The 27,660-nt window shown below is 33.7% G+C and overlaps 1 protein-coding gene across 1 annotated transcript in view; it reads left to right on the top strand.

Moving 5' to 3' along the window:
* The window catches only part of SLC36A4 (solute carrier family 36 member 4), a 43,209-nt gene extending 17,731 nt beyond the window's left edge, over positions 1 to 25,478 (top strand). Inside the window, exons 7-11 of the mRNA XM_016158711.2 lie at positions 2,880 to 3,107; positions 4,908 to 5,006; positions 7,964 to 8,133; positions 12,962 to 13,131; positions 21,275 to 25,478. Of these exons, the coding sequence (XP_016014197.1) occupies positions 2,880 to 3,107; positions 4,908 to 5,006; positions 7,964 to 8,133; positions 12,962 to 13,131; positions 21,275 to 21,573 (966 nt within the window). The 3' untranslated portion in view covers positions 21,574 to 25,478. The remainder of the gene's footprint in view (positions 1 to 2,879; positions 3,108 to 4,907; positions 5,007 to 7,963; positions 8,134 to 12,961; positions 13,132 to 21,274) is intronic.
* The last annotated feature ends 2,182 nt before the right edge of the window (positions 25,479 to 27,660 follow it).

Here is a 27,660-nt window from a genome sequence, read left to right on the forward strand (position 1 = left end):
CAATAAACACATTATCTTGGCAGAGCAGGCAGATGGTCACTGAAACAGCATCATCAGAGATTTTTACTCTCTGCAGAAGTGTTCTCTCACTTTTGATAGCAGTCTCCAATAGTAGATACATGGGTTTATTAAACCTTACCAATCACTGCTACTGTTAGAGCTAAAAACTGGAAGATTATTATTACCTTATTCTACATAAAATTGAAAGTATATAGTTCATCAAATTAAAGAATTAAGAGTTTAGTTGCTATACAGATGTGTGAACCTCCTACTCTATAACTGCCATATGACTCTTCTTGGTCCCATTAGGACACTGTGGGCAATAAGCATGGTGAAAAAAACCATAGTGCTTCCAATGATTCTAGTCCATTGTTGTTAAAGCTCCTGTCTGTTTTTACTTTAAGATACTCTAGAAAATTTTAGATAGATAAAATAGTATATATGGGCATGAAGAATGGGGAAGGGATATTATTAAGAAAAAATAATAGCGATACAAAAGATTTGATGTGAACTTTAGAGTCAGAAGATCTGAATTCAAATCCTCACTCTCTCAGTTTTAATTCACGTTGGGCAAGATCCCCTTATCCTTGGTCAGGCCTCAGTTTCCTTATTTATAAAATGGAAATAGTAATGAACTCTCCTCTTGTTCCTCATAAACTTATTGTGAGGTTCAGCTGACAAAAACCTTTGTAAAATGTAAAGCAGCATACAAATCTAGGGTATTATGCATTTTAAAATTTTGCATTTTAGCTTTGCTGAAGAGCATAATCTGCCTTTGGAATTTTAACCGTTAAAATACTGGGTCATTGATAAGTTAATAAGTAGTGGTTTTTAGTAAATTTGAGCTCTTAAATGAAAACAACTGAATTTAGTAATTTTATTTTATAATATTTATTTCAGTGTTTTGCATTTTGGTAAACATGTGAGATCATAGGAAGTCCTATTAGATAGCCAGTCTCTGTCTCTAGAGGGCACCAAAGGACTCAAATGTTTATCTGAATCTTGCTCTGGGTATGTATCTACATTTTTATTTTATTTTTTAATCGTGAGAATTTCTATAACCATCTTTCTGCCGAGGAATAATAATTATTATGAGAGATTTGTGATAGGATTAATTTGAAATTCCCAAGCACTTAATGATTCAAATGGCCCTTTTTAAAATTGGTTATGTAACTGCTTTTCTCTTGCCAGGTACCCTTGTTAGAGCTTAGCTTTGATCATTATCTAAGCTGATTATTGGAGGTGTAGAAATATTTGGCTCCAAATAATTTGGTTACTGAGAAAATTGAGTTGACAGATAAAATATGTTAAGAGCCAAGTAATGTGAATTAACCAATTTAGCTTCTATTACAAATTATAGAAGAATAAGGGGTATACGGAGTAACCTGAGAGTTTAGTTAGTCCATTATGAGTTATAACTTGCCTGTGTAGCTTGAAACCAGTAGATATGTTTTCTGGAGTTTCAGGTGAGGTATATACAGTTGTAGTGGCAGTAAATGTTGCGTATCGTGGATTATAAGTATAAAATGAAAGGAAACACTTGAATTGTTAATTATATGAGAATTTTGTTCTAAAAGTCTGATTTTTTGGCCTTTTAATACTTAACTGTATTTAGAGAGAGAGAGTGGAGGCCAGGTGGCCACTCCCATAGGGCCTTCCTTTCAGGGTTACAGTATTTTGGTCAGGTTAATGTGAAGCTAGGTTCTGGATCCTCAAGCTTCCGTTTAAATTCTAGAACCACCACTCACCAGCTTGATATCATGTAAGTTTCCTTTACCCTCCCTAAACCTCAGTTTCCTCAACTATAAATTGAAATTAATACTGTCACCCACCTCAGAGAGTTATTTTGAGGATTAAATGAGATATTGTATATAAAGTATTTAGTTCAGTGTCTGACACATAAAAAGTACTCAAAAAATGCTCTTAAATTGGTTTGGTTTGTAAGAATTTATCCAAAGATTTGATGATGTCATTGTGCTCAAAGGAGGGTATAGTGTTAGGAGGCAAATAGATTTTCACTGGTATTTAAATTACAGTATGATCTGCCTCTGCTATGAGTTTTTAAAATTGTTTTACAAGTTCTCCATCATTTTATTTCTATTTTAGTAAGTTGGGTTGTGTGATTAATTGAATCAGAGACAATTTTTAATATATGGAGCTTGCAAATCATTGTATATCTTTTGAAAGCTGAATATTGATTTATAGAAATGGATGAATAAATTTTAAGGTAAAGTTGATTTACTTATAGAAGATTTTTGTTCTAGCAAAAATTTATCTATTATCTAGTGTATAGTCATGCATGAATTTAGTGGATTCTTAACAAATATGTATTGATAGTAATGGTAATTTATGAACAATTGCTTTATAAAAATTTTACAGTTAGACTGTAGTTTCTAAATTTCATTTCGACTGTATTTCTAAGAGGTACTTAGAGCTTGTTTCCTACTCTGAAGAATATAAGTTAGAGTAGCATACTCAATGGCCATTCTAGGCAAGTATGCTTCCTCTTCTGATGATCTCAAAAGCAGATTGAGCCTTTGAAGGAATCCTGAAGTAGCATGGTTTATTACAAAGCTTCAGAATAAATTAGTAAATCTACTCATAATTTTCTAGTGAACTTTCCATTCATGGTATGATAGAAGTTATTTCGTAAAGATTACCCTATTGTAATTATCCTTAAATTTCTTATTCATTTATTCATTCATTCATTTCTAGGAAGCTAGAGTATCTTGAAAAAATGTAGATATTTATTGTAAAGGAATTTATCATTGAGGGCATAGACCAGAATTTTCTTTATATTTCCATTTTATGATTATAAGTTGACGTAAGTTTTTTTTTTCCCCTTCTCTTCATTATTCTCCTGATAATCCTATGTGTAGGTTCATGAAGGATTCCTGGAAAGTAAAGTATTAGTTCTGAATAGTACCAGTTCATCAAATCTATGTGAGAGAAGAAGTATCGACTTAAGAATATATATGCTTTGCTTCCTTCCATTTATAATTCTCTTGGTCTTCATTCGTGAGCTAAAGAATCTATTTGTGCTTTCATTCCTTGCCAACATTTCCATGGCTGTCAGTCTTGTGATAATTTATCAATATGTTGTTAGGGTAAGTATTACATGTTTTTAACTGTAATATGCTTCTTAATAAGTAAATTGTTTATTTTGAAGTGAAAGTAATGGCTTGTAAAGACCCCAGTTCATATGTGGTAATACGAGGAGATAATCAGTAAACTTTGGTTTTCTTGTGTGTGGTACTCCTTAGTTAGAAAAGTATATGACATAAAAATTGAAAGCACAGGCTTTATAGTCAGATCTGGATTTGAATCTTGATAAATATACGTCTGGGATTTATGACATAGCTCAGAAGATAGTAATACCTACCTTATAAGAGTTGTTGTGAGATTTAGGACCATGCCTTTGTACACTGCCTAACATGAAACAAAGGACTCATTAGTATTTTGTTTAGTCCTTTAAGATGTGAATCAATCACAAGATATGGGAATATAGATGTAATTTTATAATTCTTAACCCAGTTTCCTTAAAAGAATCTATTGATGGGATTCAGGAGATCTGAAATAATTAAAATTATTTGCGAGATACAGTGTTTATATGTATATGCATTTTTATACTGAGCAGCTTAGTATAAAAGGGGAAAATAATTAAAAAGGTTGAGAATCCCTGTCCTATTCTTTCCTGATTCGATCCATCTTATATATTGCTGCCAAAGTAATTGTTCTAAAATCTCTATTAACAATCCTTTATAGACTCTCTTACGATGGTTCTCCATTTCATTTTAACCCCCTGTCTGAATTACAAAACCTGTAGACTCTTTCTTATAACACGTAAGAGTGGAAGAGGACAAGCAGGAAGATCTCATAAGGCTTTCTGGAGTCTATGATCCCTTAGCTGAATGTGTGAGTCAGTGGAGCAGAAAAGGAGTTTCCTTAGGTAGAATGGACAGTGTGAGCCTTGAATAAAGTGTAGTGTTGTTATCAAGTAATCCAAACACTTTAATATACTTTTCCTTCTGACCCAGGCTTATGTTTTCAGCCATGTATCACCATTAAATAACACAGTTCTTCCTAAGCTTCAGATATTCTAGACCTATTTTCCAGATTATCTGTGTGCTTTCATATTTCAGTTTGTTTATCCTCTTTCCTTGGTCTTCTATTTTATTTTCAGTCAGATAAGGCAGAGAACACAGGATGAGGAGACAAGTAGGGACCAGTCTTGAGGTAACTGAAACAAGTGGCCATTGAACAAGATATGTAGCTTGTGAGTTTCCAGATAGTAGAGAGTTGGAATGAGACTATGAGTCGGGACCAAGTCATTAAAGCCAGAATCAAGGCATATGCACAAACAATAAGGGTAATGGCAACTGTCAGTTCAAAGAGTAAAACACTGAAACCAGGGGAGACCTGTACTAGTGAGTAGCACAGAGTTATGAGGTAGAAAGCCAAAGTCAGCAACCAGGTATCTTAGAGACTGAAAGAGCAATGAAAATCCGGTAGAGAATGGGTTTCATTAGACATCATCAGCACTGATTGATAACTGACTGTATGGCTCTCAGCTCAGACCTCGAGTGTGCTTATGTATTTCCTGTTGTGGCAGGAGCCATACCCAGTGTGAACAGCCTAGGACTTGCAGATGGAAACAGGTAATCAGGAGCATTTAGCTCAGATGGAATGTGTGGGCATGAGGGAAACATTTGCTTTTGGCAGTGACATCTTAACAGCTTGGCTGTATTTAACATAGGGTGCTTAAAGTGTTCATTGAAAGAATTATTCACTTTTATAACACATTTGCTGTTGTGAAGCTCAGAATTATATGATTTTGCTCTTTCATTTAAAATTCTTTAAAATAAGTAGAGTTGTAACTTGCTTTATTTGTTTCTTCTTTTCTGCAGAATATGCCAGATCCCTACAACCTTCCAATAGTGGCTGGTTGGAAAAAATATCCACTTTTTTTTGGTACTGCTGTATTTGCTTTTGAAGGCATAGGAGTGGTAAGGATTTAATGTTTGTTATTTTTTAAAATCTTAAATCAATACAAAGATTTAAGTCAAGCTACATTCTTTTTTGTTTCTGTTTTTGGTATTTCTAGAACATGATTTGCAGTTTCATGTGACAGGTTCGACTTAAAGTTTAATTCTTCCACTAACCAAGTTTAACCTTAGATATATCACTTAAACTCTCTAATTCTCTTTATTTGTAAAATGAATACATTAGATTATTTTAAATATTTTATTATGTAAAATTTTAAAGCTATACAGAATTTAGATAATCATATGATGAACTTTTATGTAAGCATCACTCAGTTTCAAAAATTGTTCATGCATAGCCAATTTTATCTATGTCCCAGCTACTCTACTAAGCCTGGGTTATATTTAGACAAATCTGAAACATCATATTTTATAGACTAGATGTTTTGAAGTTAACTGAAATTGTTACAAAGGTACTATTACATAAGAAAAGTCCAATATAAATTCTCCCTTTAGATTTGTGCATATCATATTTGTTTTGGGAAATGGTGTTATCGTAAAGCTAATACCAAGAGATACAAGTATCCTGAGGATTCTAAGATCTTAAATATTTCCGCTCAATATGCTTTCATGTTTTTTAAAGCCTAGAATGTATAGATTTGTGGAAAATAAATTATTGTTGTCTACCCTATAGCTCGTTTCATAGTCTGATGGTATGGTATGGGAGCGGAACTACTTATAAGCATCTGTTTATGTGAACCACAGATAGATCTAAAAGATAATTTTACACCATTTTACTTGGGTTTCTGCTCTCTGAATTCTCCTTTAGAGAATTCTCACAAGTTCTTACAATTCCACTTACCACTTTTATAGGCATACCTGCAGATTTTCACTTCTGTCTTTACCTAAGCTTTAGTTAGCTACTGGACATTTCCATTTAAGTGTTGTTTCTGTGATACCTCAAATTCAACAGGTCCAAAGTCTGACACGTATTTTCTTATACAAAACCAGCTTCACTTTTTCATTTCTCTGTTTCTTTTAGTTCTACTTTCAATGGCTCAAGCTTGAAACATTGTAGTAATTCTTTTCATTCCATCACTGGTTTCTTCATTGTACTCAGTAATTAAGGCATGTTGATTCTCTTTCATATTTCCCCAAATCTATTTCATAAATGAGATTTATGTGTAAAGCACTTACAATGCTGCTTAACACAGAAGGAGTCTCCATAAATGTTCATTTTCTCCTTTTCTAGCTGTACTGGCACCATTTATTGACCATAATCCCTTATTTCAGGTCTGGATTGTCTCCAGAGCATCCAAATTGTTCTCTGTTCTTTCTTCTATTAACCAGTTAATACTTCCATATGGACCTGACTTTTTACCTGAGAAGTGAAATAATATTAGAGTTATTATCTCATAAGGTTATTGTGAGGATGACATCAGATGCTACATGGCAAAGCTTTTAAAAAAATATGTGGCATGCTGTAAGCACTCAGTATATACTTGCTGTTATTATTAGTGTCATTTATTGTATAGTCAAATCATTTGGCCAATACCTCTTAAGATTTGCCTAAACTTAACTTTTCAATTAGTATTTTTTTATTTTCTTTCACTTTTTTTTATATAATGAAAATAATTTATTCATCTCACTAAATTGACATACAATAGATACAGATGGATAGATAAAGAAACATGTATGTATGGGTTATTATACATACATATATTTTCTGGTACTGTTTGATGAAAGGCCTATAAGCATTGATACCCCACTAGCAACAAGACTACCCAGCACCCAAATCTTGATTTCTGAATACCATTTGCAACAAAAGAACCAAAGTTTTTTGGTGAATTGGCTCATTCTAGGGCAGAAGCAAGGAAATTCAAGATGAGTCTAGGTATCTTGTTGTGCTGGGAAGTACGGAAATGCTCAAAAAACAGGAGAATGGAGGCAAGTCAATGAGACACAGCAGTCCACCTGATAGAATTTACAACCACCAAAGCTGGGGCAGTATAAGCAACAAAATAACAGTGTTTTGGATTCATTCTCAAAGTTTAAGCAAATATACATGAATCCATACTAATATAAATGATAAATACTAATATTGATAAATATAAATCCATAATAATACATTAAAAAAAGGGGGGAGGATATTTCCAAATAATTTATGTAGCTACTCCCCCTCCAGGAGCTTCAGCTTAATCCCCTGTAGTCCCTGGAGTGTGGGCTGGCTGCAAAAAAATAAGAGTATGATGAGAGGGAGAAGAACTTTACAAGCTGAGAATCCTAGAAAACACTGCCTTAACCAAATGATCAAAATTAACTTCACTAGCGATAAATCACGTTGATACTGTGTGTGATGAGAAGGGCACTTCACCTTTGTGGTATCCTTTTCTAAAACCTATAATCCCAGTCTAGTCATGAGGAAAACACAGACAAACCCAAAGAGAGGGACATTATACCACACACCTAGCCAATACTCCTCAAAATGGTCAAAATAATAATAATGGAAAGAGTGAGGAACTTTCACAGACCAGAGTCAACTGAGGAGACATGGCAACAAAATGCAGTGTTCTGTCCTGGGTGGGACTCAAACCAAAAAAGGACATTAGCAGAAAAACTAGTAAAATCCAAATCAAGTTTGGAGTTTAATAGTAATGTACTAGTGTTGGTTCTTAGTTGTAACAAATGTACTTCAGTTGCATAAAACATTAACAATAGGGGAAAGTGTTCACATTTGTTTTTTCAAACAGGTTTGCCTGCAAAGAGCTGATTTTAAATCTTTTTAAAAATCTGTAATGTAATATATATACGTACATATATATATATATATATATATATATAACACCTAAAAACATACTTCAACAATTATAAGTGTTTTAAAGAAAAAAGATTTGCATATAAGCTGTGGAAAGATTAATTTGTATAAATGTAAGACAGGATACTAGATTGTTTTAAATTATTTGTTATCTGCATTCTCTTAGGTCCTTCCGCTGGAAAATCAAATGAGAGAATCAAAACGCTTCCCACAAGCATTGAATATTGGCATGGGGATTGTTACAACTTTGTATGTAACATTAGCTACCTTAGGATATATGTGTTTCCGGGATGAAATCAAAGGCAGCATAACTTTAAATCTTCCCCAAGATGTATGGTAGGTATAAATGGGTTTGTTAATCCTAGTCTGTATATTTTATAGATGTAGTTTGCTAATATTTGATGATAAAAGTGTATTCTTGGATTTACAGTTTAAACGTAATTTTTACTGATTTCATTTGTGTAATCTAGAATCTTTATAATCTTCAGAGACCATCTATGATTTTGCATATCGTTGTGGGATTTTTTTAAAAGATTAAAAATTGTAGAATGTTCCAAATTTGAGTAAATTAGAAGAGTAAAACATAAATTCTCTTAATATGGACTCTCTTGAATAAAAAATTTAATACTTGTCCATCATGCTAAAAAATCCAATACTCTGAGTTCTTGATAAAATAATATAACCTTTCACTATGGCCTTTACTGTTTTGCTGGCCAGTGTTGATACTGTATGCACTCCAAAGCCTTTCAGAACACAGTTAAATAATGTGGTGTCTTAATAGTCTCTAATATTAGAATCGTATTCCATTAAATGAAGCAGTGTATAGGGTTTTTCCTTCTTCCAGAGATTAGTCTCTGGAGAATGCAAAAAGATATGCATAGTGATTACTATGCATACTAGCGCCCTTATTTATAAAATGGAAAGTAACTTCTTAGTTTTGATAAATGCAGAGAATAAATACTAAATTGTTGATTAATGTCATGCTGCTCCTTTTGCTGTTTGGATTGAAGTCTGTGAAACTTTACATGTTAAATATAGCACTTACACTAAAAAATATTAAGGGTATTAGGTTTTCATACAAACAAACATTGAGAAGTAGTCAGGTGACTTCTGCTGTTTCACATGTAACATTCTTCATGAAGCATGTATTGGATAGGAAAAATTCAATCCAAAAAATAGGGAAGGAGCATGTAAGAACAGGGAAGCAATGAGGTAAGCATTTTAATTTATTAAGATAATTGAACTGGGACTTTATTTTCTCCTCCAAAAAAAGCAGACCCCAAGTCTAAGCTATATTTGTAGCATACAGGAGCTAGGAGTCTGAATATTCTGGGAAATAAAGCTGACGAGTAATCAAGGTAATCAAGCAATGTCTTAATTGATCCTGCTAGACAATCATACGGTCGAACTTTGAGGAGTTTATTGCCTAAGATGAAAATGTTTAGGTGAAAATGGACTCATCAAGAGACACAACAAATAAAAAGAGAAATAAATTTAAGGAAACTGAAAAAAGAGATTCATATATGCAAGACTATTCCCTCTGTCCTCTCCCTCACAAATTCTTAAATCTCCATCCAATATTAAAGTTGCCTGTAACTAGGAATTCGGGCCCAGACTGTTTCTGCCTTTCTTCATCAGAATATCTATTATTGATTATATTAAATTTAAAATGAAGGTTATCTACCAAATTCATTTATTCATCGAACAGATATTTATATTATGCCTTTTGTATACTACGTTCTGTTCCAGGCCCTAGAGATACAGTGGTGAACAGATAAAAATCTCTTCCTCATAATGCTTACATTTTACTGAAAATGCTACACAAGTTTAGTCATTTAAAGCATTCATCTAGTGATGAATACTAAACCCCCATTGTTTTATTTTTTAGCATAGAATGAGGTGAGGTTCTTAGTAAGAATTGTAGCTAGTCCTCAAAAATACTCTAAACACAGCTAAACCCAAGATTCTTAACCTGAGTACAATGAAGGGTCCAAGAGGGAAAGTGAGTTATCCGATTCTTTCCAGGTGTAGCTTCTGTATTCAGCCTTGAGAAAAAGACTCGGTCAACAACTTATTTCTTAGGTTGGCCTTTAAAAAAATTTTAAGATATTCATACCTGTAAATTTAAGTATTGATTTGTTAGCCAATGAGCGGAAAAGAATAGAAACATTGCAAATTTTGAATCTCATGTTTTCAAAATTAATGTTTTTAGTGAAACATTGGTTGTCTCCCCTCCCCTTATAATGATTTCATGTATTGACTGCAAAATAATTATTTGAAAAATACATTTCTGCTCTTTACTAAGATATTAAATTTTCTGCTAACAGTATAACGTATTTGTTGTAAAGCAAGAATCATTCTTTGGAGTATTTTTATTTGTAATATTGAATGGGTGTAGTTTCTAAAAATTACCTATCCATACCCTTTTTGATTATTAATATCAATTTAATATTTAATAAGTATATGTCACCTACTAAGTATATTGGGGTGGAGTATAGTGAGAGGAATAAAACACCATCTCTAACTTTAAAGAACTTTTGTAGTGAGTTTTAAAATACCTTTTAATGTACAATACATGTTACTTACAAGTTTTTATGTTCTAATACATCCTGAAAACAAATTCTTGTGATTTAAAGAAAGTTTTTATGCTTTGGAGAGAGTGTTTACTGGCTAAATTCTTCTTTCAACTCTTCATTTCTAAAACTTAGTATGTAAAGGACCCTTACCAAAGGTGCTTGCTAAAAACCAAAATGAGAACAAAGGCTAGCAATATCTCTAGAAAAGTTGAATAGAGAAAAATAGTTTAGAGTGATTGAAAATACTGATGTCAAACATAGAAATTAGTGAGCTCTTGAATCAGAAAACAAGTAAAAATGAAACAGTTGATTTTAAAAGACTGCAGCACTTTCTTAAACATTTCTATGTTACTTTTCATTGTTTATGAATAAGTACACCTGCTTCCAAAAGACAAGCCATTTATTTCCCATTTTTATTCTGTGTAACATCAATAATTGCAAAAAAATAATATTATTGAATGATCATTAATAATAATGAGGCTCAGCCTATATATCTTGTTTTATAGCAATAAAAATTATATGCATAATGATGTATTTTAAAGTATATTAACTATATTTTAAAAGATGTAAGTTAAAAAATAATTTCGAAAAGGAATGTTCTAATAATAAACAAGAATATTCAAGTCTCACAATTACATATAAGAGTATGTGAAACTAGGAGGCTCTCTGTTATTTTGTACAATTCAGTAATTTGACCATTTTGTGTTTAATCTTTAAACCTCGAACTGAGAAATATATCCTGAGGTCGTTTTAAAACTAAGATTTTTATTGTGCCAGCCCTATTTCGTTTGTACTGTTTTAAAATCCATTTCTTAGCTCTTTTCCTTCCTCTTCTATGATGAAACAATTATAGAAGAATTACTGAATTCCTTTTTGCTCTGCTACAGTTCAGAGAACTATTTACAATCTTTACCACTTTGTCTTAAGACATCAAAATTAAGCTGAAAGCCTAATTAATCTAGAGGCCTTTCTTTACCGAAAGTGGGACATTTTATAACCCTTTAAAATAATTGCGTATTTTTCCTAAGAAAAACTCTGCCCTGTGCATACACATCTTAGGTGACAAAGTAGAACTCTTAAGTGCCAAGATTGTGGCTATTGATGACGTTTCCACCAAAAGAGGATAAACAAGTTAGTCACTACCCCTAATGCAGCGTGTGGCTCATTTGATTCAAGGGCTTGTCTCTAGTGTGTTTCTTAAAGAATAAAAGTGTGATTGGGTTTTTCTATTGATTGTCAGATATTCAGAATTTCAAAAAATAACAACACATAATTTTATTGTTTGTGACCTAAGGGAGTAGGTTCCATAGTGTCTCTCTGAGAGTCCTACAATTATACATATTCTCTCTCTGCCATTATCAACTTTTAAAAAGGCATTTTCCTTAAGTTTTTATTAAGATATACATGCTGACTTTTGACAAGAGGCTGTCTACAACATAGAAAGCTAAAGATATTTATAAAACTGAACATTGCTGTGCTGTTTCGAAGCACTGGGCATCAAAAAAGTTAAGTTTACTTGGATAAAACAACAACCCGACCCAACAACCTTATTTCCCTTATTAATGTAACTTTAAAAGAGGCAGAGTTCCTATGTAATCTAGAGAACTTTGCAAGCTGAAACCATTTAGATGCCCTCTTTTTACACGTAAGGATGATCATGACATTTCTGCAACTAATAACATACATACCAAGAAATTTCCAGCAAGGAGAACTGTATAACTCAATATGAAGTTTTCTTCTCTATATAAATCACTGAGATATCAAGGACATACCGTATGCTCAATTTTTAAAAAGAAAGTTGAGAAAACATTAGCTCTTCATGGGGCTCACCCTAACCTTCAGAACAATGGCTTAGCCTTGAATGAAATCTTTCCAACAATATTTCACAAATCTTTGCATGCCACATTCAAGCTTTCTAGGGTTGCCAGAATGAATTGTCCATCTATCATGTAGAAATGTAGTAGAAATCAGCTGTGTGTTTTTTTTTTTATAAACAACCATTTTTGTTTATAATATTTTGTAAGATACTGACCTAAGTTTGTGTTGGATTTCTTGTCTAACATTAAAAAGGAAGAAAGCTAGATTCATATTAAGACAACAGTGTGGATGAACCTGAAAGGCATTATGCTAAGTGAAATAAGCCAGACAGACATATACTGTATGTTATCACTTATATGTGAAACCTAAAAAAAAAAAAACCAACTGACATAAACAGAGAGTATATTGGTGGTTGCCAGTGGCTGGTGGATGGGGAACAGAAGAAATCTTTGTAAAAGGGTACAAACTTCCAGTTATAAGATGAATAAGGTCTGAGGATCTAATGTAACAATTATGACTGTCGTTGATAATACTGTATTTTATAATTGAACTTTGCTAAGAGAAGAGAACCAAAATGTTCTCACCAAGAAAAAAAAGTAAAAATATATGGTGATGGATCTATTAATTAACTCAATTATGGGCATCAGCCTTTCGCAATGTATATCAGTTATCATCTTGTACATTTTAAATATATTACAATTTTATTTGTCAGTTATGCCTCAGTAAAACTGGAGGGGGGAAATGACTAAATTTTTAATTTTTTTTAACAGGTTATATCAGGCAGTGAAAATTCTGTATTCCTTTGGCATCTTTGTGACATATTCCATTCAGTTCTATGTTCCAGCAGAGATCATTATTCCTGCAATCACATCCAAACTTCAGACTAAATGGAAGCAAATCTGTGAATTTGCGATAAGGTCCATCTTGGTTAGTATTACTTGTAAGTATCATTACATGTTTACATTATAATAATTTTTTTGTTGTGCTTCATTAGCTAAATTATATTTTAAAATATTTTTAAACAATTTTATTCATCTAGCTGAGATACTTTTTAGTTTAAAATTTTATTCGTCTACTACTATTTAAGAAAAACACCACCAGATCCTACTGCATTTAAAAAAACTATCATTTTGAAAATGACGTCAGTTGTAATTAAAATATACTTAAATCAGATGCATAAGGGCACCCCTATACCGTTGATACACATTTTGTTTCCAGTTTTCTTCAGGTTTTTTATTTCAGCTAACTTTTGTATATTTAACAGTTTAACTCTCCATGACTGTATATAGGAATAGGCTTTGTTTTGGTGTTTAATAATTTCAGTGGTTTGTTTTACTTGTTACTTGAAGGTGTATACATAATCTCTTTTTAAGGTTCCATATTAGAAAATGTCTTCACAAGGTAGCATTAGTAATGGAGACTTATGGAGAGGAAACTTGAGTTTGGTATAGTATAAAGTGTGAGTTTTGGAGTCACACTGACCTGATGGTTCAAACTCAGCCCTACCACTTACTTGCTGGTGTCTTGCATGGCAAGTTACATACCACCTTTGGGACTCTCTTTCCTCAACTGTGAAATAAAGGTGAGACTTCCTTATGGCATTTTTGTAGGGCTTAAGAATATTAACAAAGTAGCTAGAAGTTACTGTTATTATTGTCACCATTATTATTAAAACTGCAAATAGAAAGATGACTGCAACACTGAACTAACGGGATTGCCTAAAATGATACCAGGGACCAAATTACTGGTGTTCTGAAGATTAAGCAGCTTTGGAAATTCTGTGGAAGATATGAATAACCACCTTGGCCCTTTTAAGGTTATAGTATGGTAGAGCTAGAATTCTGGGCAACTTTGTAAATTGTATTGAGTAGCTTGGGGTAGAGTTTATGCCTTGATTTAAAGAATTGGGTACATTACATTTTCAAGAAAAAGCAAAGTTGATAAAAGTAGATAAAACTTATTTTCAAAGTAATAAGTTTTTAAAAAGTATAGTTGGCATACAATATTATAGTAGTTTAGGTATACAACATAGTGTTTCAACATCATATATCTTAAGATGTGCTGACCATGCTAAGTCTAGTAATTGTCTGTCACTGTGCAAAGTTATCACACTATTACTGACTATATTCCCCATCACCTTTTTCCCCCATCCCTCCACCCCTACCCGTCTCTGGCAACCATCAGTTTGTTCTTTGTTTCTATGAGTAGTTCTGTTTTGTTTTATTTATTTATTTATTTTTAAAGTCCACATATAATAGTGGAATCATGTGATATCTCTCTTTCTCTGACTTATTTAGTAATGCTCTCTAGGTCTATCCATGTTGTCACAAATGGCAAGATTTCATTCTTTTTTATGGTTGAGTAATACTCTATTGCATATATGTACCACAACTTCTTTATCCATTCACCTATTGACAGATATCTAGGTTGCTTCTGCACTTTGGCTATTGTAAATAATGCTGCAGTGAACATAGGGGAGCATATATCTTTTCAAATGAGTGTTTTTATTTTCTTTGGTAAATACTCAGAAGTAGAATTGCTGGGTCATATGGTAGTTCTATTTTAATTTTGCGGAACCTCCAAACTATTTTTCCATAATAGCTCTACCAAATTCCAGTCCCACCAACAGTGCATGAGGGTTCCCTTTTCTCCATATTCTTGCCAACACTTGTATTTGTTGACTTTTTGATAATAGCCATTCTGACTGGTGTCAGGTGGTATCTCATTGTGATTTTGATTTGCATTTCTCTTATGGTTAGTGGTGTTGAGCCTCTGTTTATATATCCATTGGCCATTATGTTTTCTTTGGAGACATGTCTTTTCATGACCTCTGCTCATTCTTTGATTATTTTTTATTGAGTTGTATGAGTCCCTTATATATTTTGGATATCAGCCCCTTACTGGATATATCATTTATGAATATATTCTCCTATTCCGTAGGTTGTCTTTTTAGTTGGTGGTTTCCTTTGTGGTGCAGAAACTTTTTAGTTTGAAGAAGTCTCATTTGTTAAAAATAAACAGCTTTTACTTACTATGCTCTAGGGGACATATCCAAAAAGATATTACTAAGAAATGTCAAATAGTTTACTACCTGTTTTCTTCTGGGAGTTTTATGGTTTCAGATCTCACATTTAAGTCTTTAATACATTTTAAGTTTATTTTTTTTATGTGATATGAGATATCCAGTATTTATAATATCACTTATTGAAGAGACTATCTTTACCCCATTGTATTTTTTTGCCTCCTTTGTTATAGATTAATTGACCATATAAGCGAGAGTTTATTTCTGGAATCTCTATTCTGTTGCATTGATCTATGTGTCTGTTTTTGTGCCAGATGGTATTGTTTTGATTATTATAGCTTTGTAATATAGTTTGCAATCAGGGAGCATGATACCTCTAACTTTGTTGTTCTTTCTCAAGATTGCTTTGGCTATTCATGGTCTTTTGTGATTCTATATAAGTTTAAGATTATTTGTTCTAGTTCTGAGAATAATGCCACTGGTATTTTGATAGGGATTACATTGAATCTGTAGATTGCTTTGAGTAGTATGGTCATTTTAACGATATTAATCCTTCGAGTCCATGAGTGCAGCACATTTTTCTGTTTATGTCTTTAATTTTTTCTTCGTTGTCTTATATTTTCTTAGAGCACAGGTTTTTCAAATTGTTTTTTAAATTTATTCCTAAATATTTTATTCTTTTTGATGGAATTGTAAATGAGATTTTTCTTAATTTCTCCTTCTGATTGTTATTAGTATAAAGAAACATGATAGATTTCTGTAAATTAATTTTATATACTGCTATTTTACTGAATTCATGAATTCTATTAATTTTTGATGGCTTCTGTAGGGTTTTCTATATACTGTATCACATCATCTGCAAATGGAGAGTTTTACTTCCTTTGCAATTTGGATGCCTTTTATTCATCTTGTCTGATTGCTGTGGCTAGGACTTCCAATGTTATATTGAATAATAATGGTGAGATTCGGCATCCTCATTTGTTTCTGATCGTAGAGAAAAGCTTTCATCTTTTCACTGTTGAGTATGGTGTTAATAGTAGGCTTGTGATATATAGCCTTTATAGTATTGAGGTAAGTTCCTGCTATGCCCACTTTGTTCAGAGTTTTTATCAAAAATGGATGTTGAACTTTGTCAGATGCTCTTTCTGAATCTATCGAGATGATCATAAGATTTTTATCCTTGCTTTTGTCAGTGTGATATATCACATTGTTTGTTTTGTGGATATTAAATCATCTTGCATCCCTGGTATAAATCCCACTTGATTGTGGTGTAAAACTTTTTTATGTATTGTTGAAGTGGTTTGCTAGTATTTTGTTGAGAATTTTTGCATCTATGTTCATCCGGGGTTTTGGCCTGTGATTCTTTTTGTAGTGTTTTTGTCTGGTTTTGGTATCAGGGTAATGCTGGACTTGTAGAATGAGTCTTCTTTTTCAATTTTTTACAATAGTTTGAGAAGGCTAGGTATTCTTTAACTGTGGTAAAATTGGTAAAATTCACTTGCGAAGCTGTCTGGTCCTGGGCTTTTTTGAGGGGAATTTTTTGATTACTGCTTCGACTTTATTACTAATAATCGATTTGTTCAGATTTCCTGGTTTAGTCTTGGAAGTCTGTGTGTTTCTAGAAGTTTGTTCACTTCTACATTTTCAAATTTGTTGGCACATAATTGTTCTTAGTATTCTTTAATGATCCTTTTTATTTATGTGTTATCAGCCGTAATCTCTCATTTCTGATTGTGTTTGAGTTCTCTTTTTCTTGATAAGCCTGGATAGAGTTTTGTCAATTTTATTTATCCTTTCAGAGAACCAGCTCTTAGTTTCATTGATCCCTTTTTTTTTTTTTTTTTTTTGGTCTCTATTTTGTTTATTTCTGCTGTGATCCACACATTTCCTTCTACCTACTTTGGGTTTTATTTGTCCTCTTTTTAGTTCCTTTAGGTATAAACTCAAGATTGAGATTTTTCTTGTTTCTTGAGGTAGGCCTGTATAGCTATGAATGTCTCTCTTTAAAACTGCCTTTGCTATATCCCATAAATTTTGATAAGTTGTATTTTCATTTCCATCTGTCTCAAGGTAATTCGTGATTTCGTTTTTGACCCATTGGTTTAGTAACATGTTGTTTAATTTGTGTGTGTGTGTGTGTTTTTTTTTTTTCCAGTTTTCTTACTGTCGCTGATGCCATTGTGGTTAGAAAATATGCTTGATATTATTTCAGTCTTCTTGAATTGAGGTTTCTTTTGTGACCTAATATAAGGTCTATCCTAGAAAATGTTCCATGTACACTTGAGAAAAGTGCGTATTCTGCAGTTTGGGGATGAAATGTTCTAAAAATGTCAATTAAGTAGATCTACGCTAATGTGACATTTAAGGCCATTATTAATTTTCTTTCTGAATGATCTATACATTGAGGTAAGTAGGGTATTAAAGTCCCCAACTATTATTGGATTACTGCTCATTTCTTCCTTTATTTCCATTTATATCCATTAATATTTGCTTTATATACTTGGATGCTCCTATGCTGTGTGCATAAATGTTTATAATTGTTCCCGTTCCTGGATCAAACCCTTTATCATTATATAGTATCTTTGTCTCTTTTTACATTCTTTGTTTTAAAATCTATTTTGACTAATATGAGTATTGCTACCCTAGCTTTTTGTTTCTATTTGCATGGACTTTTTCAGTTCCTTAATATTCATTCTATGTCTTTTGATCTCAAGTGAGTCTCCTGTAGGCAGCATATAGATGTCTTGTTATTTTATCTATTCTGCCACCCTATGTCTTTTAATTGGAGTATTTAGTTCATTTACATTTAAAGTATTTATTGATAGGTATGTGCTGGTTGCCATTTTGTTGTTTTCTAGTCGTTTTTGTTCTCCTATGTTCCTTTCTTCTTTTGATCTTTTTGATTTACTGGTATTCTTTAGTGTTTTGTTTGAGTTCATTTCTTTTTTGTAGGTTTTCTGTTTGTGGTTACCATGAGGTTCATATATATCTATCTATAGCTGTAGCAGTCTAGTTTAAGCTGATGTGAGTTTAAGTTCAAACACTTTTTAAAAGCACTATATTTTTACTACTCCATGCTTTGTTATTGACATCATATTTTATCTTCGTCTTTCATCCTTTGTAGTTAATTTTGCTATTTTTGTCTTTTGACCTTCTTATTAGCTTTTTAAGTGGTCGATTCACTGCATAATATTTGTCTTTACCAGTGGTATTTTTTTCATAAATTTTCTTTTTTCTGGTTATGGTTTTTTTTTTTTTTTTTCCTGAATGTTTTAACATTTCTTGTAAAGTGGGTTTGGTGGTGGGGAACTTTTTATCTAGGAAACTGTCTCCTTCAGTTCTGAATAATAACCTTGCCAGGTGTAGTATTCTAGGTTATAGCTTCTTTTTTCCCAGCAATTTAGAAATGTCCTACCACACCCTTCTGTCTGTAAAGCTGCTGTTGAGAAATCAGCTTACAGCCATTGAGGCTTCCCTTATGTGTGACTAGTTTCCTTCTTGCTGCCTTAAGGATTGTCTCTTCATCCCTAACTTTTGCCATTTTAATTACAGTATGTCTGGGTGTGGGCCTCTCTGTGCTTCCTGGACCTGGATGTCCATTTCCTTCTCCAGATTAGGAAAGTTTTTAGTCATTATTTCTTCAAATATAATTTCTGCTCCTTTCCTCTTCTTCTGGAATCCCTCCCTATAATGTGTATTTTAGAGTACTACATGTTGTACCCAATGTCCCTTATACTAGACTCATCTTCTGTGAGTTCTACTTTTCTGCTTTCAGTTTTGTTGAACGTTCTTATGACTGTTTCTTTGAATTATTTACCAGGCAAATTATCTTCATTTTATTGGAGTTTTTCTCTGGAGTTTTTTCCCCGTTTCTTCATTTAGGGCATATTCTTCTGTTTCCCCAGTTTGTTTAACTTTGTGTTTCTTCCTGTGAGTTAAATGAAATAGCTGTCTCAATCTTGAAAAAGTCATTTGTAAAAGTTGCTTCTGTGGATACTGTATGCCTGGTGGTTCAGGTAGATTTGTTGGAGTTGGAGTGGGCTCCTGCAGTACCACCTGGCCAGAAGGAGTGGAGTGGCTTCAGGCATCCTGGTGGGTGGGCTTCCCTGTCCAGCTGTGCTGAGTAAGGCAGCCCTGTAGGTTTGTGCTGCAGAGCCCTACTGATTCTGCTCTCGATCTGGGCAGGGCTGCCTGCTCTGTGTGCTAGGTGACCCTATTGTTTTGATTGACGGCTGCTGGTCCGGGGCCCTGTCAAGGTGTGCTGCTGCAGCACTCTGCAGTCTCCCTCTGGGAGAGGGGAGTCTTTCAGCTGTGTGCTCAGAGCTTACTCTTTTGTTTAGACTGTCTGCTGCTAGTCTGGGCTGGAGCCCTGTGTAGGTGCACGCTGTAGCAGCGCTGTTTTCTCTCTCTTGTGATTGCTGCAAGAGCAGGGTCTCAGCTGGACTGTTCCAGAGATGCTCACTACAGCATCCTTGTTCCGTCACTCCAGGCAGCACTGCCCAGCATGCATGCATGGACTAGGGCTTCCTAGTAGTTCTGCTTTTGCTCCCAGTGGAGCAGCCCAATAGGTGTATATAGCTGTGGCCTGGTACAGGTGAACCTCAGCACCCTTTTGAGCCTGCTGAATATAGCTCCGGATTTGGGGGGATGGGGGGGTGTGGCTGGGGAATGTGTGCACCTGCTAGGATGCACTGTTGTTCTGCTGGAGCTAGCTCCACATGGGGTAGCTGCAGACATGTTACTGCAGCCTCACAGGTCAGCTAGAGCACCTGGTAGAGCTCCCGCCTGGTCTTTCTGAGTGCAGGGGGAATGTAAACAGTGGTGCTCACTGACTCCTCCGTTCCTGGTGGGCTTCCACATTTCTCCAGTGTTCTGTGTGGTCTCTCCTTTGTTCTGCCCAAGCTGTTCATTTGTTCCTCAGTCCTCAGTTGTCTCTCAGGATAAATTGCTCTAAATACAGGTGCATATTTGGTATGTTCATGGGAGGTGCGAGCTCCATGTCCTCTTTCGCTACCATCTTGGACCCACCTCCTACATTTATTAAAACCAGGAAATTAACATCCATATAGTGCTACTAACTAATCTATAAACCTCATTCTGATTTTGCTAGTATTTCCTATCTTTTTTTTTTTCTGGCCCAGGAACCGTTACAACATCCCACTTGAATTTAGTCATTGCGTCTCCTTAGTCTCCTCCAGTCTTGACAGTTTTTGTCGTCTTTCTTTACTGTGACATTTTTGAAGTGGCAGTAATTTTGAAGAATTGCCTTCAGTTTAGATTGGTGCTATACTTTCCTATGATTAGATTGAGGTTAAACATTATTAACAAGCATTCCACCAGTGATGTTTTTCACTTCTCAGCGCATCACATCATAGTGTAAATGTGTTTTATTACTGGTGATGTTAACTTTGATCACTTTGCTGCAGTTGTGTTTGCGGTAGTTCTCCACTGTAAAGGAACTTTTTCCCTTTATAAGTATCTTGTAGGGAGATGTTTTGAGACGATGCAAATATCCTGTTCTCATACAGTTTTAGCCCACTAATTTTAACATCCTTCAGTGATATACCCTATTACAATTATCACTGTGGTGTTGGCTTAATGCTAATTTTCTATTTTCATTATTCCTTCTATTTGAAATTGAAAATTTGAAAATTAATTGAAATTCTAGTATAAGGAATAGGCCTCTCTTCTCATTTATTTAATGATTAATTATAATACACCACTTCATCTAGAATGAGCTAAAGGGCAGAGAGAGTAATGAAAATGCTTTGGAAATAAACTATCCAAACTTTTTTGCTCCAGAATAACACAGCAAAAAATTAGTTCTATATGTAAGAAAAAAAAAAAAGTTCTGTATATGAGAGGTCTATTGACGTCAAAGACCAAAAAATGTCATTTACTGTTTTGGTTTGTTTTCTAGTTTACAAAAAAAAGATAACATTTTTCCGTAAGCAATAGTTGAGTAGTGCTTACTTGCATTAATTAGTTTAATGTATTGAAAATGTCAGTTTTTAGCATTCATGTTTTACATATTTAAATAAAAATGGGTTTCATATTCCAGGCGCCGGAGCGATTCTGATTCCTCGCCTCGACATTGTGATCTCCTTTGTTGGAGCTGTGAGCAGCAGCACATTAGCCCTGATCCTGCCACCTTTGGTTGAAATTCTTACATTTTCTAAGGAGCACTACAATATATGGATGATCCTGAAAAATATTTCTATAGCATTTACTGGAGTTCTTGGTTTCTTGTTAGGCACATATGTAACTGTTGAAGAAATTATTTATCCTACTCCCAAAGTTACTCCACAGAGTCCCTCTTTAAATTTGAATTCAACATGCTTTACATCTGGTTTGAAATAGTTGACACAGAATTAACAAGTCTTCTACTTTGTCTCAGTTCTGAAAATGATTAAAATAAGAACTAGTAGAATGCATTGTACTATACTTAAAAATAGAAAAACTGTTTCCTTTTGTCACAATACTGTATTTTGCTGGTAAAGTATAATTCTTTACCAGTATAATTCTTTACCAGTAGTGGAAAACTATGACAGATTCTTAGTTTTAAGTATTAGCAATCATTTCAAATTTAGTTTTGAAAATTGAAAATTAAAATGTAAAAAAAATTCAAGAATAAAAAAGACTTCTATTATTATTCATTCAATCAGAAATACTTTAACCAAAATTCTTTCTTTTACCCCCATGCTACTCTTTCACCACCCAGTTGAGGAGAGAACAGGATTTCAACAATAAGAGCATTAAAAGATGTCAGTAACAAAGATCAATCCCCAGGCCATCACAGCAAATGTCAAAGCACACTTCGTGTATCATGTAAAAATGTCTCGACTTTGTTTTTATCAGAGAACCAGTTTCTTATGATTAGCCTCTGGGAGTATAGAAAACCCTCATTAACCATAATGTAAGCATCAGAAATACATAAAACCAGAATTATTTTTACAGTATTCTGTAATGCCAGTTGCTCTTCATAATGGAAACTACAAGGCACGATGCAAGATTCTGACCTAGTGTTTCACTTAACTTTGGAAGAGACTTAAGGCTACCCAGTACAAGTCCCTTTTTTTTTTACCTGAGGAAATCCATGCCCAGAAGGGTTAAATAACTTGGTTGAGACTGCACACCCTTGGGATGAAGAGTACTGAGCTTTTGACTCCCAGTCCAGGTTTTGGTTTTTTCTTGTCACATCTAAGAAAAGGAATAAATTATGTTCAGTGTAATTTTAGTGTTGAGTCTCTTTAATTGTATTTTAATACTTTGAAATCGGGTGATCTTTGTATAGTCTATGTGACCCTGAGCAGAAAATCAGAAAATGTCAAAAAGCCTGAACTACAGCCATATAAACCTCAGCAAGAGAAAGAAGCAATGTTTTTTTTTTCTTTCTTTTTTTTTTTTTAAACAGAATAGAAACCACTTACTGGTTTAACTGCTGGCTGGTAGAAGGTACCCAATCATCCTATTTGTGGCTTCAGCTCTCCTTATTGTCTCTTCCCTTTCTAGATTTTGTAGGCCCCATCTTTCTGAATGGCAAAAAATAGGTTTATGACAAAATACAGGATTTGTGCACTGTTTACAACCATATGGCTTTTTTTATTATTATTATAGCCCTTTATTGATCTGAATGTGCAGAATGAAAGAACCGTAAAGAAATTCATGGTTAGGAAAAATTGAGACCATAATAATGGTCTAAATATTGTGACACTCCAGGTTTCTTCCAGAGAAATACCTTCTGTTACTCCATATATTCTTTAAGCCCAGTTATTAACCCAAAGATTCTCAGTTGGCATAGGGGATAAAAATTAAGTGTAAAACATAAAGAACCCTGCTTTTTAAAAAGTTCATACTTTAAAATGTTCAACTTTTTAATCAGGCTGGTGGTACTTTAATTTGTAATATTTTATCAAGATCACTGTAGTGTGTATATTCTATTTTTATATATAAATATTAACATAGTTCAAGTATTTTTTGCCTTCATCATTAATGAGTCATAAAGTTAAATCCTAAAGAAATATCAGAAGCTTTATTTTGGTACAAATTCATAAGAATCAAACTTTTTTAAAGTTGGCATTAAGTAATACTGATAATTGTGATACTTCTATGCCAGATCTGTTATGTTGAACTTTTAGTCATATTAAATGAAGAAGAAGTTACAGGAAAAGTAATTGTAATTGAAACTAATGTTATATAATTTTGATTCTAAGAATAAATTAGGTGTTTTTTAAAAAAATATAACTTGGTACGACTTGAAAACTATTATTTAATAGAAAGCACTATTAAGTTTTTTCAGCTCTCTTTAGATAATATTTTCCCCTGTTTATTTTCCTTATGAATTCATAAAAGTCAGTGAAATGTTGAGTAGCTTATAGCAATAAATTTAAATTTATCATAAATGTTGAGCACATTATCAGCCAGGCTTCTTTATTCAATGAATGCTGAATTGGCATTCAGTACTTAATTCATTAAACTATCAATACTTTAAATACAAGATTTGAAATACAGGAGAGGAACTTAAAAGGGAGAAAGTAGTTTTAATTCTTAACAGAAAACACTATACATAAATGTACTCTTATTTAAGGATTTGTGATGATGTATTTGCAAAAGAATCAGTGGGCAATATTTTTCTTCTGAAATTTTATTTTTAGAGTCAGAATTTTCTAAAGATTGTTTGGAGAAGATGTTTTGATTAGACCAGTTCCTTTTATTTTGGAGCTTGGAAAATGAGAGTGATTGGACTTGCCAAATTTTGTATTCAGTATGTTTTTGGTTCATTGCATTATGGCTAAGTGTTTCAGCATTTCATCTGCCACCCCAGTAAAATCCCTTCTTCTCTGAAAGCTAATCATGTGCCTGAGAGCCTTTTTTACTACTGGATGAAAGGAGAAAAAAGAAAGCTTTATTTACCTCTGATGACCTCTTAAGTCAGTTATCACTATTTCCCTTACATCCAGAGGGGTTTCACCAATTTCATAGTTGACTTGTCAAAACACTGGTTCTCAGACATTTTTTATCAGAGGATCTTTTCTCTACCTGGCCAGATTTCTCCACAGTTAATAAGAACTAGATTTTTTTCTTGGTTAGAGACCAAATGAAAAAACTACTAAATAGAAAGTGCCACATTACGTTTTATTTCTGTCCTCACTAAATTATCCATTTCTTTTTCTCACCTAGGTAATGCACTTAACATTTTATAAGCATTTTATGCAATGTACATATTGTAAATTCCTTAACAGGGCCTAATTTCATTCAGTATTTTCATTAATATTTAATAAAAATTCTCTAACTCCAAGATCTGTAAAAATATTAATTGAAATACTAAAGTTCTGTATTAGTGCCATTTCTAGCTGAAGTGAAGCCAGGTCTTGCCTGTGGTATCTCTTCACTGCAGATGTCAATCAATATAGTATCTGAATCGTGCATTTGTTTCCTGATTGTATATACCCACCTTAGATCTTGGCCTTGGTTATCTTGTCTTTAAAAGAGAGAAAATACAGAATGGAGATCATGAAAATAAATAAAATTACTTAACACCAGTGGCTTAATATTTTTTGTTGAGGAACAAAACAATTTGATATAAATGTAGACCATTAATAATGTAAAATTAAAGCTTTTTTAAAAATGAGTATTTTGGTCATTTTACCTTAACTAGCTTCCCCTTCATTAAAAAAATATTGAGAAACTTTGATTTAAAGGTATAACAAGATATTTTCTAACGTTAAACGACTGACTGATAACATTTTGACAGCATTATGGTTAATCTGTTTTTTGCCACCAGTGCTTGCTAGGCTAAACACCTTTCTGAAAAGTGTTTGGTTTTCACCCAGGAGATAAGAAAACATGCTTAAGAAGTGACTAAAAATGCTATGTATTGCCATATGATAAAGTGATAAGTCATTCTTAAGATTTCATATTAAAATTAGCTTGTTCTTACGCTCATGTACACCCCTGCAGTCTGTAAATTAGATACTAGACCTCATGTACCATGTGAATTGGGTCCAGAAAGGTGATGTGTTGAAAGGTAGCTCTGAAAATTATTCCATTAGTGTTTTCTTGATAAGAGGAAAATACATATTTATACCATAACTAAATTAAGCTGTGGATTAGTTTTTCAAAATGGTTTTGTTAGTTTGAATGAAAACTATTGTTGCACTTGAATCATTTCTTTTTCTTTTAACTTATTTTTCTTTGATATAAAAAAAATTTGTCTTCAAGTACTGTAACTTCTGAATTTTCAATAAAGTTATTTTGCTTGCAAATGCCTTTTAAAATTTGTCTTATAAGTTTAAATGACATTGACAAATGTCATAAGCTGAAAATGGTATTGGTATATGTAATATTCACATAATAACATTTTAATCAGTCTTTGTGGTTAATTCTTTGTCTTGTGATCTTCAACCCTGAGAGCTGCGATTATGTACCTCTAAGAGCAGAAGTTGATTAAAAATGAAAGGGCATACTCAAAACCCTGACCTGAACTTCCTACAGAGTAAATGCAGAAAGAGCAGTCTACAGATGCTGCATCTGTGATTTAATCTACCACTTTCTGAAGGTCAAGCATCTGTATCAATCACACTAATACATTTTGCTTGGCATTATTCCAACCCTATACCCAAGACCATAAAGATATTTATATGTTTACATCAATAATTCTGTTCTTGTGAACTTAATGGCATAACCAGAAGAGAAGGACTGCCTAAAGGTGCATTGGCAGCATTAGATTTCAATAGTGAAAAACTGGGAACAACCTAAATGTTCAACAAATTGTAAATTATAACCTAGAATACAGTGAAGATTGCATTATAGTGTTAAGGTTAGTAATTTTGGAAAGAATACATAAAATTCATTTTTTATTGTAATTTTGTAAAAATATGCTTTTGAACCAAGACAAGGAGCTACGTAGAAAGTGGTATTGTTAGGGAAAGGAAGTTAGTATTTTTAAATGAATAGTCGAGGGAGAGTGATAAAAATAAGCTCTGGGGAAGGGAACAGGGACTTTATGAAGACTTAGTAGTAGTGCATCCTCTTGACAAGCAACAAGGAACAGAGAGACCAAAAAAAAAAGACAGCACTAGCTATATAGATGTGGATGTAATGAAAAGCCCTATGGAATACTTGCTAGAGGAAAAAAAGAGCACTTTGTAAAATTAATTTTAGTGGGCTTTTTATGCAAAAGTTTAGAGAAGTTTAACAGGAAAAAGCTCTCAAAATTTGTTTGCGTAAATTGCTGGGGTACATATTTCAAGGGGTTCACAGACCTGAGAGGAAATTTTTCTTGGGGAAGGAGCACCCATTTTTGAAGGACAAGTTTGGTTCAGTTTCTTTACAAAAGATTTCTTTGAAGCTTTAAACTGGTTTCAGAGAATTGAGTTCATTGGTCTGGATAGTTATTTGGCGCCATGAAGCACAGGACAGCCTGGTACCAGATGATAGAATGCTGCTCAAACTAAAGCTAATATGTGTACCTTGGTAAGAAATTAGGGAGTTTTTCATTATGTCTTCCATCCTGGATCTTGATCTGGGCTAAGGGATGAGGAGTAGACACTGACCACTCAACATGCACTTAGCAGAGAGGAAAGGTGTGAATCAAAGTTGAGCAGGTCCACAGAAAAACAAAGTAGAGGAAAAAACCGGGCTGTGCAGAAGCAAGCACCTTCAGATCATAGACCTATAATGTCTCATGTATCTTTGTAGCTCTGGTACCTCAAGCACACCACTCACGTGCAGAATAGGCACTAGAAAATCTGATCCTGTCACTCTCCTGTATCATCTCTCCTTTCCCAATCTCAGCTGTCCAAAGACCAAGCTCCTCAATGTGGTTCACCGGCAGCCTCACTCTCTGCCTCCCCCTACAAGTTATAGCAACACCAGAGTTCTAGTCACGCCACAAACACTGCACACATTCCGGTTTTCATTTGCACGACTCCATCACTTCACGTTGAGACCATGTCCTTCTACGCCCTCCCCAATGTATTTCCTGGCCAATCTTTAGTAGTTGTTAAGATTCTGTTTAGGTGTTTCTTCTACCAGGAATCCTTCCCATCTATCCTCTGCCCTATCCAGAGTGAGTTGTGTATTCCTTCCTTCACGTTAGCAAATGACCTTGGAGTTATTAGCCTTCTTTCCATGTAGTTTAGTAATTTAGTATCTGTGTCCATTTCTTCATTTAATGAGGAGTTCTACACTGTGTGTGTGTGTGTGTGTGTGTGTGTGTGTGTAATTATTTAATGTTTTGATTTCTTCTCTGTCCTCCCCTAGAGAATAAAACTCCAAGAAGGTTCATTGTGTTCACTACTGAAAACCCAGTGCCTAGAAGGGCATCAGGCACATAGCGGATGCTCAAAAATATTTGTTGAATGAATAAATTGACAAAAATATCAAGGAAAAGCCCATATGAGAGCTCTGGTATGTATACAATCTTCAAGCAAAGGGGCAAAGTCA

Source organism: Rousettus aegyptiacus, unplaced genomic scaffold, assembly GCF_014176215.1.
Source record: "Rousettus aegyptiacus isolate mRouAeg1 unplaced genomic scaffold, mRouAeg1.p scaffold_m13_p_5, whole genome shotgun sequence".
Lineage (NCBI taxonomy): Eukaryota > Metazoa > Chordata > Mammalia > Chiroptera > Pteropodidae > Rousettus > Rousettus aegyptiacus.